The sequence below is a fragment of the Nycticebus coucang genome, chromosome 2 (assembly GCF_027406575.1).
Source record: "Nycticebus coucang isolate mNycCou1 chromosome 2, mNycCou1.pri, whole genome shotgun sequence".
Taxonomy (NCBI): Eukaryota; Metazoa; Chordata; class Mammalia; order Primates; family Lorisidae; genus Nycticebus; species Nycticebus coucang.
The window spans coordinates 8,938,644-8,957,737 of record NC_069781.1 but is presented as its reverse complement, the minus strand read 5'-3'; the positions used below and the strand labels follow the sequence as shown (position 1 = coordinate 8,957,737).

The window sequence follows — 19,094 nt, the reverse complement described above, 5'->3', positions numbered from 1 at the left end:
GGAACAGAGACCGTGTCTGTCTTGTGCACCTTTGTGTCTCCAGTACTTAGAGCTCTACCAGCACTGAGCATGTGTATAACAACGTTTGCTGGATGAATGGGATCATGTAGAGTGCTATGTAGGGGGGTTTCCCCCAGACATGACATCACAGAAGGCTTTGCAGAGGAACGAAGTTTAAGCTGAGGCTGCAAGGCCTATAATGTAGGAGTTGTCCAGGAAGCGAAAGACCAGTCCAGGCAGAGGGATTAAAGGAAACAAAAAAGATCCAAAAGCCTGGACTGTTTTGGAAACTGTAAATTTTGCAATTTGACTGGAGCAGCAGATAGAGGAGCGTGGAGGTCAGAGGAGTTGGAAAAGCTGAAGGCAGGCCCTGGGAGGCCTTGCTGCCCTTGAGGGGTTTGAGCTCTATGCTGAGGGCAATGGACAGCCCTTGAAGGATGTCGAGAATTTTAGAACTGGCTGCTGAGTGCAGAATGGTTCCCTGGAAGAAAGCCCGGTGGTGGCCATGGTAGGGAACAGAGGCTGGGAGGTGCAGTGGCCCAGGCTAGTGATGCTGATATCCTGAGCTAGGCAAATAGCAGAGCAAAAGGAAAGAGGTAGCCCTCTACAGGAGATGCTAAGGAGGTGGCCTGGCCAGATGAGGGGATGGAGTCTGTGATGGACAGAGAGACTTGTCATTAGGGACACCTAGGTCTCCAGCTTGCGGGTCAGGCTGGGCTGAGGTGCCATTGTCTAGGGTGGGGGGAGTACTGAAGGAGCAGCAGATTTGGCGAAAAGATTGGGAGTCTGTTTGTGATAAGTGGAGTTTGGGTTCTGGTGGATGGTTGAGATGTTAGGTTTCTAGAAAGAGGGAGTTGTCCTTGCAGTCAGCTGCTGAAGCAGGGCTGAGCCCTCTGGATGAGGGATGAGGAGGAAGGGTTCACACAGAGGAGAGACCAGAGAACTCTAGTCTCGGCAGGAGCAGCTTGGTGGCAGCAGTCTTGTCATGTGTCAAGCTGGAATGGAAGGAAGTGAGGGAGTGAGCAAAGTTCAGATTCTCCATCAAGAGGTTTGGAGGGAGGGTGAGAGTTAGTTAGGGCTGTACCTGGAGGCTGCATAGGCACTTTGGTTGGGGTTTTCTTTTTTCTTTTCTTTTCTTTCTTTCTTTTTTATTTTCTTTGGAGACAAAGTCTTACTTTGTCACTCTCAGTAGAGTGCCATGCATGGCATCACAGCTCACAGCAACCTCCAACTCTCGGGCTTAAGTGATTCTCTTGCCTCAGCCTCCCAAATAGCTGGGACTACAGGTGCCTGACACAATCCCTGGCTATTTTTTGGTTGTAGTTGTCATTGTTGTTTGGCAGGCCCCAGCTGGGTTCAAACCCACCAGCTCCCGTGTATGTGGCTGGTGCCCTAGCCGCTGAGCTACAGGCATTGAGCCAACTGCAAACTCTTGGACTCAAGGGATCCTCTTGCCTCAGCCTCCTGAGTAGCTGGGACTACAGGCACCTGCCACAATGCCTGGCTATTTTTGGAGACGAGGTCTTGCTCTTGCTCAGGCTGGTCTTGAACTCTTGAGCTCAAGCAATTCATCTGCCTGGGCCTCCCAGAGTTCTGGGATTATAGGTGTGAGCCCCCCTAGAGTGCTAGGATTACAGGTGTGAGCCTTCATGCCCAGCCTGGTTGGTGTTTCTTATTTTATTTTATTTTATTTTTAATTAATTAATTAATTAATTTTTTTTTTTTTGTAGAGACAGAGTCTCACTTTACCGCCCTCGGTAGAGTGCCGTGGTGTCACACGGCTCACAGCAACCTCTAACTCTTGGGCTAAAGCGATTCTCTTGCCTCAGCCTCCCGAGCAGCTGGGACTACAGGCGCCCGCCACAACGCCCGGCTATTTTTTGTTGTTGTTGTTGTTGCAGTTTGGCTGGGGCTGGGTTTGAACCCGCCACCCTCGGCATATGGGGCCGGCGCCCTACTCATTGAGCCACAGGCACCGCCCGGTGTTTCTTATTTTAAAGTTGGGAAAGATTCAGGTCCTTTGGCATATGAAAGGAAGGACCAGAGGAGAGGGAGTTTGAGGATACAGGAAGTCCAAGGGGACGGCATGGAGTCCAGGAGATTTTGTTGTGAGGAGAGGGCACCTCTTACATCATTCTTTTTTTTTTTTTTTGAGACAGAGCCTCAAGCTATCGCCCTGGGTAGAGTGCTGTGGCATCACAGCTCACAGCAACCTCTAATTCCTAGACTCAGGCAATTCTCCTGCCTCTGCCTCCCAAGTAGCTGGGACTACAGGCACCTGCCACAATGCCTGGCTATTTTTTGGTTGCAGCCAGCATTGTTGTTTGGCGGGCCCAGACTGGATTCGAACCCGCCAGCTCAGGTGTATGTGGCTGGCGCCTTAGCCACTTGAGCCACAGGTGCTGAGCCCACCTCTTACATCATAACAGGAGGGAAGAGCAAGAGACTGGCTTGTGGGCAAGGGATGGAAGGTTTGGAGGCTGGAAATGAGAGTTCCCAGGTGACAGCTTCTATTTTCTTTAAAAAGCAGCAGAGATGCCTGCTTGTGGGGAGTGAGAGGGGATAAGAATACTGGGTGCAGGGAGGTGCCTGTGGCTCAGTCGGTAAGGCACCAGGCCCCATATACCGAGGGTGATGGGTTCAAACCTGACCCCTGCCAAACTGCAACCAAAAAATAGCCGGGCGTTGTGGCGGGCGCCTGTAGTCCCAGCTGCTCAGGAGGCTGAGGCAAGAGGATCGCTTAAGCCCAGGAGTTGGAGGTTGCTGTGAGCTGTGTGAGGCCATGGCACTCTACAGAGGGCCATAAAGTGAGACTCTGTCTCTACAAAAAAAAAAAAAAAAAGAATACTGGGTGCATTTGAAATGCCACTGAGGAGAGGGGGTAGGGAGCATAGAGAATCAGAACTGGATGAAAGCCCAGCTGGGGGTCTGCAATAGCCCCAACCTGTCCCAAAGCAGGATGGCTATAGGGTTCTTCCAGGCAGGGTGATGGCAAGCTCTGGGACACGGAGTTAGTGACAGTCTGGACCACTGGGTACATTGGGGAGGCAGGGAGTGGAGATGGGAGGACTAGAGGGAGGAGAAAGAAGATTCAAGTCAGGGAAGAATCTGGAAGCCCCCTCTCTTAGTCCTTTTCGGGTGCTGTACAAAATACCTTAGTCCGAGTAATTTAAAAACAACCAGAAATTTATTGCTCACAGTTTTGGAGGTTGGGAGATCCAAGATCAAGGCACCAGCAGATTTGGTATCTGGTGAGGACTCATGCCTTACAGATAGGGCTTTCTAGTCATGTCTTCATGTGGCAGAACAGTGGAACAAACTTCCTCAGGCCTCTTTTTAATTTTTTTCTTTTGGAGACAAAGTCTCATTATGTCACCCTTGGTAGAGTGCCATGGCGTCACAGCTAACACCAACCTCAAACTCTTGAGTTTAAGCGATTCTCTTGCCTCAGCCTACCAAGAAGCTGAGACTACAAGCGCCTGCTACAACACCCAGCTATTTTTTTGTTGCAGTTATCATTGTTGTTTAGCAGGCCCTGGCCGGGTTCGAACCCACCAGTCCTACTGTATGTGAGCTAACCACTGACTTACGGGCACAGAGCCCCTCAGTTCTCTTTTATAAGGGCACTAATCCCATTCCTAAGAGTGGAGCCCTTATGACCTAACCACCTCGAAAAGCTCCCACCTCTTAATACCATGTCATTTGTTTCAACATATGAATTTTGGGGATCACAAACATTCAGACCATAGCCCTCTCATAACCAAAAGGCTGGGAAGAGGCTCTGTAATGTCTCGGGATGGGTGTTAGAGACACTGCTTCACTTTAGAAGGAAATCCCTGTTCTGGGCCTGGGGGCAGCTTCCTGCCAGAGATTACCATGCAAGGCAGGGATCTCTTGTATCTTCCCAAGATGCTTCCATTGGACCTAGGAGCCTTCTCATTGCAGGGCCACTGGCCCCACTGGAAGCATCTGGTGGAGGCTTTGGAGCCAGGCTGGCGACAGGATTCCAGGGTGCAGTGCCCCTACATGCTACCCCATCACTAGGTAAGTCCCTCCCTTGCTGGGCCCCTACCCTTCCTCTTCCAGCGTCGATAGCGTGCGCAGGCGTAGTCCTTCTCCCTGACCCCCAGAAGAGGCTGAAGGGAGACTTAAAGGTCCCCATAGGAAAGTAGATCTTCCCGGTGGTGGGTCGGAGAATAAAGAGGAAATTCTCTCCTCCAACCTCTTAAGCAGAACCCTTCCTGTGTGTCAGAGGAAGGCTAAAGTGCTTTCATTCGCTGGAGAAATCCTTGCAAACCCTCCCAGCCAAGGTGATGCTGTCAGCCCAGTGAAAGTGACCTATCTGAGGTTAGTGGCAGGTGCACAGTTAGAACCCACTTCTGGTGCCTCCAGGCCTCTTCCCTTTTCTATTCCTCTCCCAAGAGAAGCTGGAGACTCCTTTCCATCTCAGCAGGCTCTGTCCCAGGGGAGGCTGTATGCTCTGTTTTGGAGGAGGGCTGGGTGGCCGTGAGGGTCTCTGTGGTGACCCCTAGTTCTGCACTCAGACTAAGACTGGGTTTACTCTCTTAAAGGGCTGGAGCAATGCTGGTGCTGACGACCGAGGCAACAATGGTGACGCGTCAGGCGCGAACCGCCGCGGGACCGCCAGCGCAGGTCGGGGGAACCCCATTTCCACCCCCTAAGCTGGGCCTTCCTCTTCTGCCCACGCGTCGCCCGGCTGGTCTGCGCAGTTTCCGTCTGAGCCCGCCAGAGGGCGCCCGAGGGCGGAGGAGTGGGCGGGAGCCTGGGAACCCCGGAAAGGCCGCCGGGTCTGCGGCTGCAGTCCGCATTCAGATGCACGGACCTGGGAATCTAGATTCCAAGAGTTGAACGCTCAGGGATTCCAGGCGTCGAGGGTTCTCAGATGCCCGGCAGGCTCCGATGCTGACACACCAGACTAACCCCCCAACCCCTTCACCCCTCTGGGGTACAGCGGGTGGGGCTGCACGTGTGGTGGATCTCCGGACCCTGGCCCTCCCCTGTCCTGGACGGAGGAAACTTGAAAACTGGTGGAGGGTGGGAGCCCCCCTCGTTGGAGGGTACGGCATCCCACCCCCTCGCAGTCCTCCTTCCTCCACCTCCTCCAGATCCTCTTCGGCCCCGCCCATCCCGCCGCCCCGCCCGCTTTCTTCGGCCAGGCCGGGAGCCCCCGGGGCCGCCGCGCTAGCACCCGCCATGCGCTCTGTCTCCGCCGCCCCGCTGCTTCAGCTGCTGTTCCTGCTGGGGCCGCGGCTGCAGGCTGCAGGCGTCGCGGAGCCGCCGCTGCCCACGGTGGTCCTGGCTATCCTGGCCCGCAATGCTGAGCACTCACTGCCCCACTACCTGGGCGCGCTGGAGCGGCTGGAGTACCCCCGGGCCAGGCTGGCCCTCTGGTGAGAGAGACCTGGGCATTGGCACCCACTGGCATCTACGCCCTAACCTCGCAGATGGCCCCCGCTCCAGGCAGCCTCCTCCACTCCCTCCCCAGACATCACTCAGACAGGCTGCTCCCCTCACACAGGCCCTTCACAGCCCTAAGCCCCCATACAGGACCCCTTGCCCTTCAAGGCCAGACCTCTGAGGCCATAGGTTGACCCTGGGACACTTACCCCTTCTTCTAGGCCCCTGCTTCTCTTGGAGCTTCCTCTGTGTGTAAGTTGGGCCCAGCTGGTCTTGCCCAGCCCCCAGAGCCCAAAATCAACCCCTGTGGGACCTGTGGTCGGCTTGACTGGGAAAGGAGCAGATAGGGACCTCTGGAATCCCATGGGGCCCATACTGGCAGGGATCATGGCAGGAATGGCACAGATAGGAGAGTCCCAAGGAGCAGGCAAAGCGCCCTCACCCCTGGGTTCCTGTGTGCAGGGGTGTCAGACTGGCTTCCCTCCAGCACTACTGTTGCCACCCTGTCTTGGTAGAGGGGCTGGGTCTTGTCAGCCAAGGCCAGCCCCCTTCCCTGGAGTCTCTTCCCTCTGGCATCCCTATAGGACACTGGGATCAGAGGCCATAGTCTTGGGCCTATAGCCAGAAAAGGGAGGAGTCCCAATCTGAGGTTGAGGATAAATTGAGAGAAATGACAAACCACCCCCTACAACACACCAAAAGCTGTGCAGGTTCTGAGCCGGTGGCCTGGTGAGGCTGCCCACAATTACCACAGTTTGGGAGTTAGTTAGTTCCCACCCCTGTAAGTCTTGACACGTAGTTAGTCTTCACTTCTGGGGAATTGGCTTAAAGGGACAGCATCGCCTAAAACCTGGGCTCCTGGCTAAGTTACCCACTTCCTTATGAGAGCCATTTCACCAGGAGAGGGAAGACTGTGCTCCACGGCAACAGAACGTGGGCCCCTCAGCCTTCTCAGGGATGCTCAGAGCACGGTTCTTACTGAGTTTGGAGAAAAGCAGCAGCTCTTCTTTCTAGTCCTGATTCAGAGAGGGAAATGGGCTGGCCTGTGGTCACACAGCAAGGAAGGACAATAACCAGGGAATGTGGCGAGGGTGATCCTTTCATCTTTCGAAATGCATTCATCTTCTCTTATCTTGGCCCATGACATAGGAAGGACAGCTTAAAGCTACAGAGGGAGAAAATGAAGCCCAGAGAATGACAGGACTTGCCTGAAGTCACACAGCAGGTCACAGAACTGTGATTAGGACCTGACTGTCCTGCCTCCACCCTCTCCGCTATAGCATACGTACCCTCCACTGCTCCTAGGAGAGGCCAGCCTCAAAGGTGTTGATGCTTTGGGGTCAGGGCTGCCTCAAGAGTCCTTTGGTGACTGCCTCCTCACCTTTTTTTCTCCTATTCCCAGGTGCGCCACAGACCACAATGTGGACAACACCACGGAGATGCTACAGGAATGGCTAGCAGCTGTGGGGGATGACTATGCAACTGTGGTCTGGAGGCCTGAGGGGGACACCAGGTTGTGATCTGAGGGGCAGGGTGCTGGGTAAGATAGGGAATAGCAGTAACCCAAAGAGAAAAAGGGACAGCCCAGAGCCACAGCCCCCCAGCCACAGCTCTGCCCACTGCTTTGCAGAAAGAGAGAGGTACTTGTTCCATGGGGACATCTCATCTCTTTATCCTCTCAGGTCCTACCCAGATGAAGAGGGTCCCAAGCACTGGACCAAAGAAAGGCACCAATTTCTGATGGAGCTGAAGCAGGAAGCCCTCACCTTTGCCAGGGGCTGGGGAGCTGACTATATCTTGGTAAGGAAGCCTGGCCTAAGATTGGGCTTCCAAAGGGTGATAGTATCTATCCCTAATAGTAATCATGATATGACTGAATCACCTGAAGATGGTATCCTTCAGCAGGCTAAATGGGACAGAACCCAAATCAGAAGTTGAGCTTGCCTCCCTGTGTTTGAGCTCCAAGTAGGTACTAAGCCTAGATCCCTGAGACAGATCCCAGGATGTATACTGAGCCTAGATTCCTAGTTTAGAGCCCAGAGTGTAAACTGGACTAGAGCTCAGAGTAGACGTTTGGATCCATTCCCTAAGCCAGATCTCAGATAAGGTAGTTAGACCAGCAACTCAAGTATAATCTTTGGACCTAATTCCTGAGCCAAGCCAGTGCCCCAGACTGGTCCAGAAACAGATCTACTGGGTTTGTTGATTAGACTTCTCTCCGGGAACTCCCACTGGATCCTAGGAGCCCCTCTGGGTCTCTTGCAATTTGGAGGGATTAATGAACTTTGTAGCCCACATAGGACTGAGGCCTATGACTCAAGGGCTGGAGGATATGACATTCCCCTCCCCAAAGTTTGCAGACACAGACAACATTCTGACCAACAATCAGACACTGCGACTTCTGGTGGAACAGGGACTGCCAGTGGTGGCCCCAATGCTGGACTCCCAGACCTACTACTCCAACTTCTGGTGTGGGATCACCCCCCAGGTGAGGCCAGGGATAAGGGTCTTAGGAACTTTGAGGTCCAGAGGAGGGATGTGGAGTGCAGAGAGCCTGAAGCCCATGGAGTCTGTGGGCTGTGGCAGGGGCACTCCTCTCACAGTCAAGAGCACCCCCCTTCCCCAGGGCTACTACCGCCGCACAGCTGAGTACTTCCCCACCAAGAATCGCCAGCGCCGGGGCTGCTTCAGTGTGCCTATGGTTCACTCCACCTTCCTGGTATCCCTGCGGGCCGAAGGGGCAGCCCAGCTCGCCTTCTACCCACCTCATCCCAACTACACTTGGCCCTTCGACGACATCATCGTTTTCGCCTATGCCTGCCAGGCTGCTGGTGAGGACCAGCCCTCCTTGAGCATTTCTTGGAGGCCTCTGAGCCTTTGTACATGCTGTTTCCTCTGCTAAGCATGCCTTTGCTCACTCTGCATTTCATCCTGTTCATTCTCACAGCCTTTCTTTCTGTATTTTTTTTTGACACAGAATCTCACTCTGTTGCCCTTTGGTAGAGTGCCATGGCGTCACAGCTCACAGCAACCTCCAACTCTTGGGCTTAAGCAATTCTCTTGCCTCAGCCTTCTCAGTAGCTGGGACTACAGGCGCCCGCCACAACGCCCGGCTATTTTTGTTGCTGTTGCCACTGCTGTTTTAGCTGGCCAGGTCGGGTTTGAACCTGACACCCTTGGTATATGGGGCCAGTGCCCTACCCACTGAGCCACAGGCACCGCCCCTCACAGCCTTTCTTTTTTTTTTTTTTTTTTTTTCTGTTTTTGGCCGGAGCCGGGTTTGAACCCACCTCTGGCTCATATACCGGAGCTGGCGCCCTACTCCTTTGAGCCACAGGAGCTGCCCCACAGCCTTTCTTTTTTTTTTTTTTTTTTGTAGAGACAGAGTTTCACTTTATTGCCCTCGGTAGAGTGCCATGGCGTCACACAGCTCACAGCAACCTCCAACTCCTGGGCTTAGGTGATTCTCCTGCCTCAGCCTCCCTAGTAGTTGGGACTACAGGTGCCCGCCACAACGCCTGGCTATTTTTTGGTTGCAGTTTGGCCGGGGCTGGGTTTGAACCCGCCATCCTCAGTATATGGGGCCGGCGCCCTGCTCACTGAGCCACAGGCGCCGCCCCCCACAGCCTTTCGTAAAACCACTGCTCCAGGGCGGTGCCTGTGCTTCAGTCAGTAAGGCGCCGGCCCCATATACCGAGGGTGGCAGGTTCAAACCCCGCCCTGGCTGAACTGCAACCAAAAAAAAATAGCTGGGCGTTGTGGTGGGCGCCTGTAGTCCCAGCTATTCAGGAGGCTGAGGCAAGAGAATCGCTTAAGCCCAGGAGTTGGAGGTTGCTGTGAGCTGTATGATGTCATGGCACTCTAGAGGGCCATAAAGTGAGACTCTGTCTCTATAAAAAAAAAAAACCACTGCTCCAGTGGGTCAGATGCCTTTCTGGCTATCCAATCTTGGGCATTTTTATGGATTCCTTTACCAGTTTAAAATTTATGGAGCACTTGCCATGTGCCAAGCACTAAGGAGATGGGTGATAAAATCAGGGAGTCCCTGCCCTCCTGGAACCTCTAGTCCTATCAATCAAAGGGCCATGCTGGTGCATTGGCTCATGCCTGTAATCCTAGCATTCTGGGAGGCCAAAGTGGGTGGATTGCTTGAGCTCAGGAGTTCGACACCAGCCTGAGCAGCAGTGAGATCCCCTCTTTACTAAAAATAGAAACATTAGGGGCAGCGCCTGTGGCTCAAAGGAGTAGGGCACCGACCCCATATGCCGGAGGTGGTGGATTCAAACCCAGCCCAGCCCAAAAACTGCAAAAAAAAAAAAAAATAGAAACATTAGCCAAGTGTGGAGGTGGGCACCTGCAGTCCCAGCAGTAGGCAAGAGGATCGCTTGAGCCCAAGAGTTTGAGGTTGCTGTGACGTCACAGCACTCTACCCAGGGCGACCAAAAAGGGGGGGGGGGCATGCAAATCAATCTCCAATTGCAATGGTGACCAAAGGAGAACTTGATGATATGTGATCTGGGAGATTACACTGGAATTGGCCTGGTCAGGAAAGGCTTCCTGGAGGAAGTGAACTTTTGAGCTGAAATCTAAAATATAAGCAAACATTAACAAGGCGAAAAGAGCAGGGAAGCATTTCAGGTAGAGGGACCTGCGGTACCAAGGAACATAAGAAGGCAGATGGATGGAGCACAGTGTGAGTGGGGACACAGTGCAGGCAGAGGCAGGAAAGGCAGGCCGGGACAGCCTCTGAGCACCTGACAGGCAAGTACCTGGTCTTTATCCTGAGCATACTGGCAGCCATCATAGTGCCCTGTGCTCAGATTTGCATACTGAAAAGATCACTCTGGTGTTGGTAGTTATTTTTAAGATGAAAGTTCTGGCTCAGCGCCTGTGGCTCAAGCGGCTAAGGCGCCAGCCACATACACCTGAGCTGGTGGGTTCGAATCCAGCCTGGGCCCGCCTAACAAGGACAGCTGCAACCAAAAAATAGCCGAGCGTTGTGGCAGGCACCTGTGGTCCCAGCTACTTGGGAGGCAGAGGCAGGAGAATCGCTTGAGCCCAGGAGTTGGAGGTTGCTGTGAGCTGTGATGTCACGGTACTCTACCCAGGGTGACAGCTTGAGGCTGTCTGAAAAAGAGAAAAAAAAAAGATGAAAGTTCCTAGAAAGTGGATATGGAGGAAATTAATCCAGTCCTGAGGAAGAGTCAGAAGATGAGAGACAAAGACATCAGTGTGGGGGTGAAGTTCCTGAGAAGGCTGCAGAGAACGTGCTATTTGGGGTATAAACTGTCTGGTGCATGGAGGACTTTGCTGGTGGGCAGGCAGGGTGAATAGAGGGCGGTGCCTGTGGCTCAAGGAGTAAGGCGCTGGTCCTGTATGCCGGAGGTGGCAGGTTCAAACCTAGCCCCGGCCAAAAACCACACACACAAAAAAAAAAGTATTACATCTGAGCAAGCAAAGTGTCAGTGGTGGCCACAGCAGAGAGGGTTGTGATTCTGTTTTGTTTTGGGGTTTTTGGAGACAGAGTCTTGCTCTGTCACCTGGACTAGAGTACCATGGCCTCAACCTAGCTCATAGCAACTTTAAACTCCTGAGATTAAGCAATCCTCCGGCCTCGGCCTCCCACAGTGCTACGATTACAGGCTGACCCACTGCGTGGCCATGATTCTGCTTTGTGTATGAGGTATTAGGGAGGTCTGGGGTACGCAGTATGCAAGAAGGAAAATATTATCAAGTGCAAAAAGCAACGGAAGGCAAAACAAATAAATGGAGGGAAAAATTGAGAGGAAACAAATGCATTCCCTTATTTTGTCATGGCGACCACTACTTCAAGTGACAGCGTTGTTACCCGTTCAGTGGTCTGAAGACCACCCAGCTGCTGTGTCCCTGCCCTGGGCCCGGCTGTGTGCTCAGTGCTGGACATGGACTCCATGTGACTGCCCAGAGGGTAATTATAATAAAGGTGACAAATATTGGAGGGGGAAAAGGCCACCCTGGGTGCCAGTGGGAGACAATGTGAAGGGGCGTGGAGGGGTCTGGACACAGGAGATGATTCTTGGATTAGGGATTTCGGGGAGAAGCAGCAGGGCCCACTGCATCCTGTGGCTGTTTATCAGGTGGGAGTTGGCTTGCTCCTTCCTCACCTTGACCCCCTGATGCAAGAACTCTGTGTGTCTTGCGCTCCACCACTCATCACTGCCCTAGTACCCAGCAGGTGCCCTAAGCGGGTCTGTTGAATGAATAAAGCAGAAAGATAATTGTGTGAATGGAGCCCTTTCTCTCTCAGGTCCCAAATGGGGAAACTGAGTCCCAGACAAGACTCTCACATTGGAGGGCCAGGCACAGTGGCTCATGCCTGTAATCCTAGCACTCTGGGAGGCCAAGGTGGGTGGATTGCCTAAGCTCACGGGTTCAAGACCAGTCTTAGCCAGAGCCAGACTTCATCTCTAAAAATAACTGGGCGTTGTGGTGGGTGCCTGTAGTCCCAGCTACTTGGAAGGCTGAGTCAAGAGAATCACTTGAGCCCAAGACTTTGAGATTGCTATGAGCTATAACATTACGGCACTCAACTGAGGGTGACAAAGTGAAAATGTCTAAAAGACACATTGGGTTGCTGGCAGTGCTGGGCCTAGGACTTCTAGGCTCTAACACTCACTCAGCCCATCTCTGCAGGGATCTCAGTCCATGTGTGCAATGATCAGCGTTATGGGTACATGAATGTTCCTGTGAAAGCCCACCAGGGGTTGGAGGACGAGAGGGTCAACTTCATCCACCTAATCTTGGAAGCGCTAGGTGAGTCCTGGGGGGCCTATTCCACACCTTGCTACTGGGGCTCCCTGCCTCCCCACAGTACCCCTTTTCTTGGGCCCTGGACCTGAGTGGGCACTGGACTCGGGGTTCTAGACAAGGTTAGAACCCTAACTTGTTCCATGACTCTGAGCAAGTCCCTTTGCCTGTTGGCCCTCAGTCTCCTCATCTCTGCAATGGGGCCAGGTAGATTCTGTGACCGCAGGGGGCCCTTCCTGCTGGGCCCCTAAGACGGCAGAAATGAGGTCAAGGTTAGAACTTCAGGTGGCTGCTAATAGGAGCCACCTGAAGTTCCAACCCTCTTGTTGGGTCATGCCTTCCTTTGCAGTGGACGGGCCCCCCATGCAAACCTCGGCTCATGTGTTTCGGCCCCCAAAGCAGCCTAGCAAGATGGGGTTTGATGAGGTAAGTCCCCTCAACCTGTGGGATTGGGCAGGAGGTGGATGGACTCTCCCCTTCCTGCCTCTACACTCATCCCTCCTTCAGGTCTTTGTCATCAGCCTGGCCCGCAGGTCCGACCGCCGTGAGCGCATGCTGAGCTCACTCTGGGAGATGGAGATCTCTGGGCGAGTGGTGGATGCTGTGGATGGCCGGTGAGACTTTCTGGGAATGGGCCCTTGGACACTTGGGAGTGGTTCATCTCTGAGCTCCCTGGGAGTGGAAGAAGCAACCAAGTTGAATAAGTTTCTTGTTCCAGGAGGTATTTGAGTAGGGCCTGAGTGGTACTGTCTTGGGGAGTACCAAGGTAGAAAACCCAGGACGAGACACCCTGCCTGGGCCTGCCAGAGGGGGCAGAAGATGGTGGTTAAAGCTCTAGGGTCTGGATTCCAGCACTGCCCCTCACCAGCTGTGTGATTTCTGGCAGTTAACCACCTCTCCACCCTCTCTATCGTGTAAATAGCAGATAATGCACTTTGCTTTCAGGTTTGTAGGGCTCAGGAAGAGTTAGCCAGGGCCTGACACGTGGTTAGTATTCCAAAGGGTTAGACATTATTATTATTTTTTTTTTTTGGTTTTTGGCCGGGGCTGGGTTTGAACCCGCCATCTCCAGCATATGGGACTGGCGCCCTACTCCTTGAGCCACAGGCGCCGCCCAGGGTTAGGCATTTTTTTTTTTTTAATTAATTTATTTATTTATTTTATTATTTTTTTTTTTTGGCCGGGGCTGGGTTTGAACCCACCACCTCTGGCATATGGGACCAGTGCCCTACTCCTTGAGCCACAGGCGCCGCCCATGGGTTAGGCATTATTAATCCTAGAGCTGGGTCCCTGAGGGGGTGGGGGTCGGGGCAGGCTAGCCATGGTCCCCAGGGGAATCCAGGCTCCTGTGGCCAGTAGGGATCATGGGGCCCCATATACCCATGGCTGTTTCCTTTCAGCCCCTAGTTCTTTTGACCATAGGATGTTTGTCCTTTCCTCTGCCTAGGAAGCGTCTCCCATGTTTCGCATCGTCCTGGGGTGCCTCCCCTCAGGCAGCACCCTGCTACCCTTTCCCCTAGGGTCACCCTGGTCCTATCAGATTAGGGTATATCCTAATAGTTATGTCTGTCCTATCATACTTCCAAGGTGGCCATGGTTCCTAGGTCCAGTCACTGACGGCTTCAGTGCCAGACCTCATGCAAGAGTTACATGGTTGAAACCAGATTGCAATGCAACCGTCCCTAATACGCACAGGCTAGGCCCTTCTGGTGGCAGTCTCACCCTGTTACACATTTGTGTTCCTCAGGACACTCAACAGCAGTGTCATCAGGAGCCTTGGTGTGGACCTGCTCCCCGGCTACCAGGACCCCCATTCAGGCCGCACGCTGACCAAGGGCGAGGTGGGCTGCTTCCTCAGCCACTACTCCATCTGGGAGGAGGTGAGGACGCCACCCCCTGGGCCTGCACCCTTGGCTGTTCTGTGCCCAGGCTCGGTGAATGGGAGTGAGTGAACGGAACAGGGACCCAGCCAGCAGCTATTTACTGAGCTGATTTCCTGTTCTTTTCGGATTTCCAAAAGTTACAAAAAGTACATTTTCTTTGGGATGTTGGGGGCTGGAGTCTCCCCCCACCCATAACCCAGCTTCCTTTAGGAAAGCTGAGAAGGCCAAAGTCACAGTCCCGGGCCCTGGAGTCCAGGAGAAGCAGGTTCATATCCCAGTTCTGCTGCTTCCTGCCTGTGTGTCCTTGGACAAGTCATTTCCCCTCCCTGTGTGTTTGTCTTCCTCCTGCAATAGAGGGATGTTTCCTGGTCCTGTGCCCCTGGGGTCATGACTATTGTCATGACTCTTGTTTGGACAGCTTGAGTGGAGGCCTGGAGGGCCTTGAATGCCAGAGCAAGGTTAGGAATTTCAGTCCCTGGGCAGTGGGAGCCCCAGCAGGCTTTGGAGCAACTGGGTAATATGGCCAAGCCTGAGCATTTGGAATATAACCGGCTGGGCAGAGTTTGGGCTATAGGCAGGAGGGAAGGGGATAGTGACTCTGATTGTGTACCTCAGGTGTCTGCCAGGGGCCTGGCCCAGGTGCTGGTGTTTGAGGATGACGTGCGCTTTGAGAGCAACTTCAAGGGACGGCTGGAGAGGCTGATGAAGGACGTGGATGCAGAGAAACTGCCCTGGGACCTGATGTAGGCAGCCTACACCCCCAGTGACAAGGGAACAGGGGGCCTTCTGGAGCCTGCTTCTTCCTGCTTAGAATCCTGGCTGGCCCAATTGGATGGGATGGGGGAAGAGCCCTGTGACACCCCAGGACCTAAGTGACTCCTGGGATCCTTGATGTCACTTGTAGCTACCTTGGCCGGAAGCAGGTGAATCCTGAGGAGGAAGCAGCTGTGGAGGGGCTGCCAGGACTAGTGGTGGCTGGGTATTCCTACTGGACACTGGCATACGCCCTGAGCCTGGCGGGTGCCCGCAAGCTGTTGGCCTCCCAGCCTCTGCATCGCATGCTGCCTGTGGATGAGTTCCTGCCCATCATGTTTGACCAGCACCCTAAGTGAGACATGGATGGGGGTGGGATGGGGCAGGGGCATCCCACCCAGGAGCCCACCTCAGCAAGTAGTAAGTCCCCTCACTGGGTAGCTGGCGAGACTGAGACTGGTGAGGCCAAGTCACCTGTTCCAGGTCACCAAGGAATATCCCAGCCTAGCCTTGGAGTCAGGCCAACATAGGTGTGAATTCTGGCAGCCCATGTGGCTTTTATTTTATTTTATTTTTTTTTTGTGGGTTTTGGCCGGGGCTGGGTTTGAACCTGCCACCTTCGGCATATGGGACCGGTGCCCTACCACTTTGAGCCACAGGCGCCGCCCCCCATGTGGCTTTTAATCAAACAACTTCCTAGTTCTCAGCCTCAGTTTCCTCATCTGGAAAATGGGGATAATAGCAATTCTACTTCTCAGGGCTGTGGTGAAGACTAGATGAGAGGGCAGTGAGGTGTTTTGGGTAGGTGAAGTGCCAGTTCTGGGCTGATGTATGGTCTGGGAAGAAGAGCCCTCCTTGGTTCCCCTAAGCTGTCCTCTCGCCTCACAGTGAGCAGTACAAGGCACACTTCTGGCCCAGGGACCTGCGTGCCTTCTCGGCCCGGCCCCTGCTTGCTGCCCCCACCCACTACGCAGGGGATGCTGGGTGGCTCAGTGACACAGAGACATCCTCCCCCTGGGATGACGACAGTGGCCGCCTCTTCAGCTGGAGTGGCTCTCAAAAGACCCTGCGTGGGCCCCGCCTAGACCTGGCTGGCAGCAGTGGGCACAGTCTCCACCCCCGGGATGAGCTCTAGGTGAGGTCCTGGGCTCTTCTGTGGTGGGTCTTTGTCTCAGTCTCTGTTGTCCCCTTCTCATCCTTCTTCCTCCTCTTCCCTGTCTCTCTCTTTCTCTCTCTCTTTTTTTGAGATAAGAGTCTCACTTTGTGACCCTCAGTAGAGTGCTGTGCCATCATAGCTCACAGCAACCTCAAACCCTTGGGTTCAAGCGATTCTCTTGTCTCAGCCACCTGAGTAGCTGGTACTACAGGCACCCACCACAATGCCTGGCTATTTTTTTTTCTTTTTTTTTTTTGTAGAGACAGAGTCTCACTTTATCACCCTTGGTTGAGTGCTCTGGCGTTACAGCTCACAGCAACCTCCAACTCCTGGGCTTAGGCGATTCTCTTGCCTCAGCCTCCCGAGTAGCTGGGACTACAGGTGCCCACCCACAATAGGTGCCCGGCTATTTTTTTGTTGCAGTTTGGCTGTGGCCGGGTTTGAACCCACCACCCTCGGTATATGGGGCCGGCGCCCTACCCACTGAGCCACAAGTGCCACCCACAATGTCCAGCTATTTTTAGAGATGAGGTCTCACTGTGGCTCAGGCTGGTCTCAAACCTGTGAGCTCAGGCAATCCACCAGCCTCGGCCTCCTGGAGTGCTAGGATTACAGGCATGAGCCAAGCCACTGTGCCCAGCTGACCTTGCCATTTTTTTTTTTTTTTTTGTAGAGACAGTCTCACTTTACTGCCCTCGGTAGAGTGCCATGGCGTCACACGGCTCACAGCAACCTCTAGCTCTTGGGCTTATGTGATTCTCTTGCCTCTGCCTCCGGAGCAGCTGGGACTACAGGCGCCCGCCACAATGCCCGGCTATTTTTTTTGTTGCAGTTTGGCCGGGGCTGGGTTTGAACCCACCACCCTCGGTATATGGGGCCGGCGCCCTACTCACTGAGCCACAGGCACTGCCCGACCTTGTCATTTTTAGAGATAGGATTTTGCACTTGCTCAGGTTGGTTTTGAACCTGTGAATTCAAGCAATCCACCCACCTTAGCCTTCCAGAGAGCTGGGATTACAGGCGTGAGCCACTGCTCCTGGGTCCCTTGTCTGTCTCTGGTTTTGTTTATGTCCAGCTATGCGTAGGGCTGTCTCTGCATCTCTCTGTAGCTTTCTCTCTTTGTCCTTGGCTCTCTGTGTCCGTATCTGTATCTGTCAGTGTCAGAATCTCTCTGATTCTATGTAACTAGTTCTTTTTTTCTGGAGGCAGAATGCTGTGGCATCATTATAGCTCACAGCAACCTTAAATTCTTGAGCTTAAGGGATCCTCTTGCCTCAGCTTCCCGAGTAGCTGGGATTACAGGCACCCACCATGATACCTAGCTAGTGTTTCTATTTATTTATTTTTTTTTTTTATTTTTTATTTTTATTTTATTTTATTTATTTTTTTTTTTTGTAGAGACAGAGTCTCACTGTACCGCCCTCGGGTAGAGTGCCGTGGCGTCACACAGCTCACAGCAACCTCCAACTCTTGGGCTTACGCGATTCTCTTGCCTCAGCCTCCTGAGCAGCTGGGACTACAGGCGCCCGCCACAACGCCCGGCTATTTTTTTTGTTGCAGTTTGGCCGGGGCTGGGTTTGAACCCGCCACCCTCAGCATATGGGGCCGGCGCCCTACTCACTGAGCCACAGGCACCGCCCTCTATTTATTTATTTATTTATTTGTTTGTTTGTTTGTTTTTTGAGATAGAGTCTCACTTTGTTGCCCTTGGTAGAGTGCCGTGGCATCACAGCTCTCAGCAACCTCCAACTCTTGGGCATAAGTGATTCTCTTGCCTCAGCCTCCCAAGTAGCTGGGACTACAGGCGCCCGCCACAATGCCTGGCTTTTTGTTGGTGTTGTTGCAGTTGTCACTGCTGTTTTAGCTGGCCGGGGCCAGGTTCAAACCTTCCACCCTTGGTATATGGGGCCAGTGCCTTACCCACTGAGCCACAGGCACCACCCAAGTGTTTCTATTTTTAGTGGAGATGGGGTCTTGCTCTTGCTCAGCAATCCACCCGCCTCAGCCTCCCAAAGTGCTAGGATTACAGGTGTGAGCCACCATGTCTGGCCATAACTATAGTTTTATTTCTCTCTTCCTGCCCTTCCTTTCCTACCAGATTCAGATGGTGACTCCAAAGAAGCTCCCAGGAGCAGGCCACAGCTCCAGGGGAGCAGAGGAAGAGGTTGCTGGCAGGAGCCACAGACCTAAGAGACCTGGCGACCACCTTAGGTGTGGCCGCTCTGCTCTCTCAATGCATCTTATAGGGGGAAACCACTCAGAGATCCCCTTCCCCAAAGGTCTCACATGTAAAAGGGTAGGCCTTGTTGGCCCCTGTCCCCCAGTCCTGCCCTGGCTGATTCAGGGCCTGCGGTACAGGGAAGGATGTGGCTCCCCAGCCTTCCTTGTCAAGATGGCCAGACATCAGGAGCCCTCCCCAGGAGTCAGCCACTGGAGCCTCAGCCTAGTCCCCAGCTCACCTTTGGGTCTCTCCAGCGCTCTCTCCCCTGGACAGAGGGAAGTGAAGGGAGCAGACCTGGTGCCCAGCACAGCAATAAAAGCCACCTGGCACTTATTCTTTATCCTTTTAACTCATGCCTGAACCTCTGCATCTCAGCTGCCTGGGAGGAGGCATCCCCATCTGTGGGTGAGCAGCTGGAGAGACAAAGAGGGAGGGCAGTAGGAGGAGCAGTCAGGCTGCCAGCATCACTCCCCTCCCTGTGCTTTTGTCTACTCCTTGGTAATTGGGGCTGGGTGGGTATAAAGTGGCCTGGCCTGAGCCTGGTCCACAGAGACTGCTCATCTGGTGGGCTGATCACTGGCAGCCTCACCTTACTGGTTTGGTGGGCCTAGGCCTCACAGGCTGCTGATGCCCTGGCCCTCTGGATCTTCATGTGGACATCTGGAAACCTGGTGTGAGAAAGAGGGCCCCCCCCTCCCTGGGCGGGGTTGGGAAGATCCAATGTGGCCGCCAGAGGGTGCAAGGTGACAGAGGGCCTTGGCTGGTTCCAGGCCAACAATGGGAGGGGGGCACTGGGCCTCCTGCAGCAATTGCCGCCCTCTGCTGCTCTTTCCGCTCCCCCATAGGGTCAGGTTTCTGGGCCCAGCAGCTGTCTCCC

The 19,094-nt window shown here is 53.7% G+C and overlaps 1 protein-coding gene across 12 annotated transcripts in view; it reads left to right on the top strand.

The window, feature by feature from the left end:
* CERCAM (cerebral endothelial cell adhesion molecule) overlaps positions 1–18,640 on the top strand; it is a 45,502-nt gene extending 26,862 nt beyond the window's left edge. For 5 of the 12 annotated variants that reach the window (XM_053561194.1, XM_053561161.1, XM_053561171.1 and 2 more), the window contains 15 exons: positions 3,946–4,044; positions 4,234–4,347; positions 4,572–5,411; positions 6,821–6,931; positions 7,101–7,218; positions 7,772–7,906; positions 8,045–8,249; positions 12,091–12,210; positions 12,554–12,630; positions 12,712–12,818; positions 13,952–14,084; positions 14,703–14,830; positions 14,992–15,195; positions 15,729–15,975; positions 18,095–18,640. In XM_053561194.1, coding sequence (XP_053417169.1) covers positions 4,921–5,411; positions 6,821–6,931; positions 7,101–7,218; positions 7,772–7,906; positions 8,045–8,249; positions 12,091–12,210; positions 12,554–12,630; positions 12,712–12,818; positions 13,952–14,084; positions 14,703–14,830; positions 14,992–15,195; positions 15,729–15,975 — 2,076 coding nt within the window. In that variant the 5' untranslated portion in view covers positions 3,946–4,044; positions 4,234–4,347; positions 4,572–4,920 and the 3' untranslated portion in view covers positions 18,095–18,640. Of the gene's footprint in view, positions 1–3,945; positions 4,045–4,230; positions 4,348–4,571; positions 5,412–6,567; positions 6,742–6,820; positions 6,932–7,100; positions 7,219–7,771; positions 7,907–8,044; positions 8,250–12,090; positions 12,211–12,553; positions 12,631–12,711; positions 12,819–13,951; positions 14,085–14,702; positions 14,831–14,991; positions 15,196–15,728; positions 15,976–18,094 lie in introns of those variants that run through there. The other 7 variants (XM_053561126.1, XM_053561201.1, XM_053561180.1 and 4 more) reach the window with 3 other exon arrangements.
* Positions 18,641–19,094: the final 454 nt, after the last annotated feature.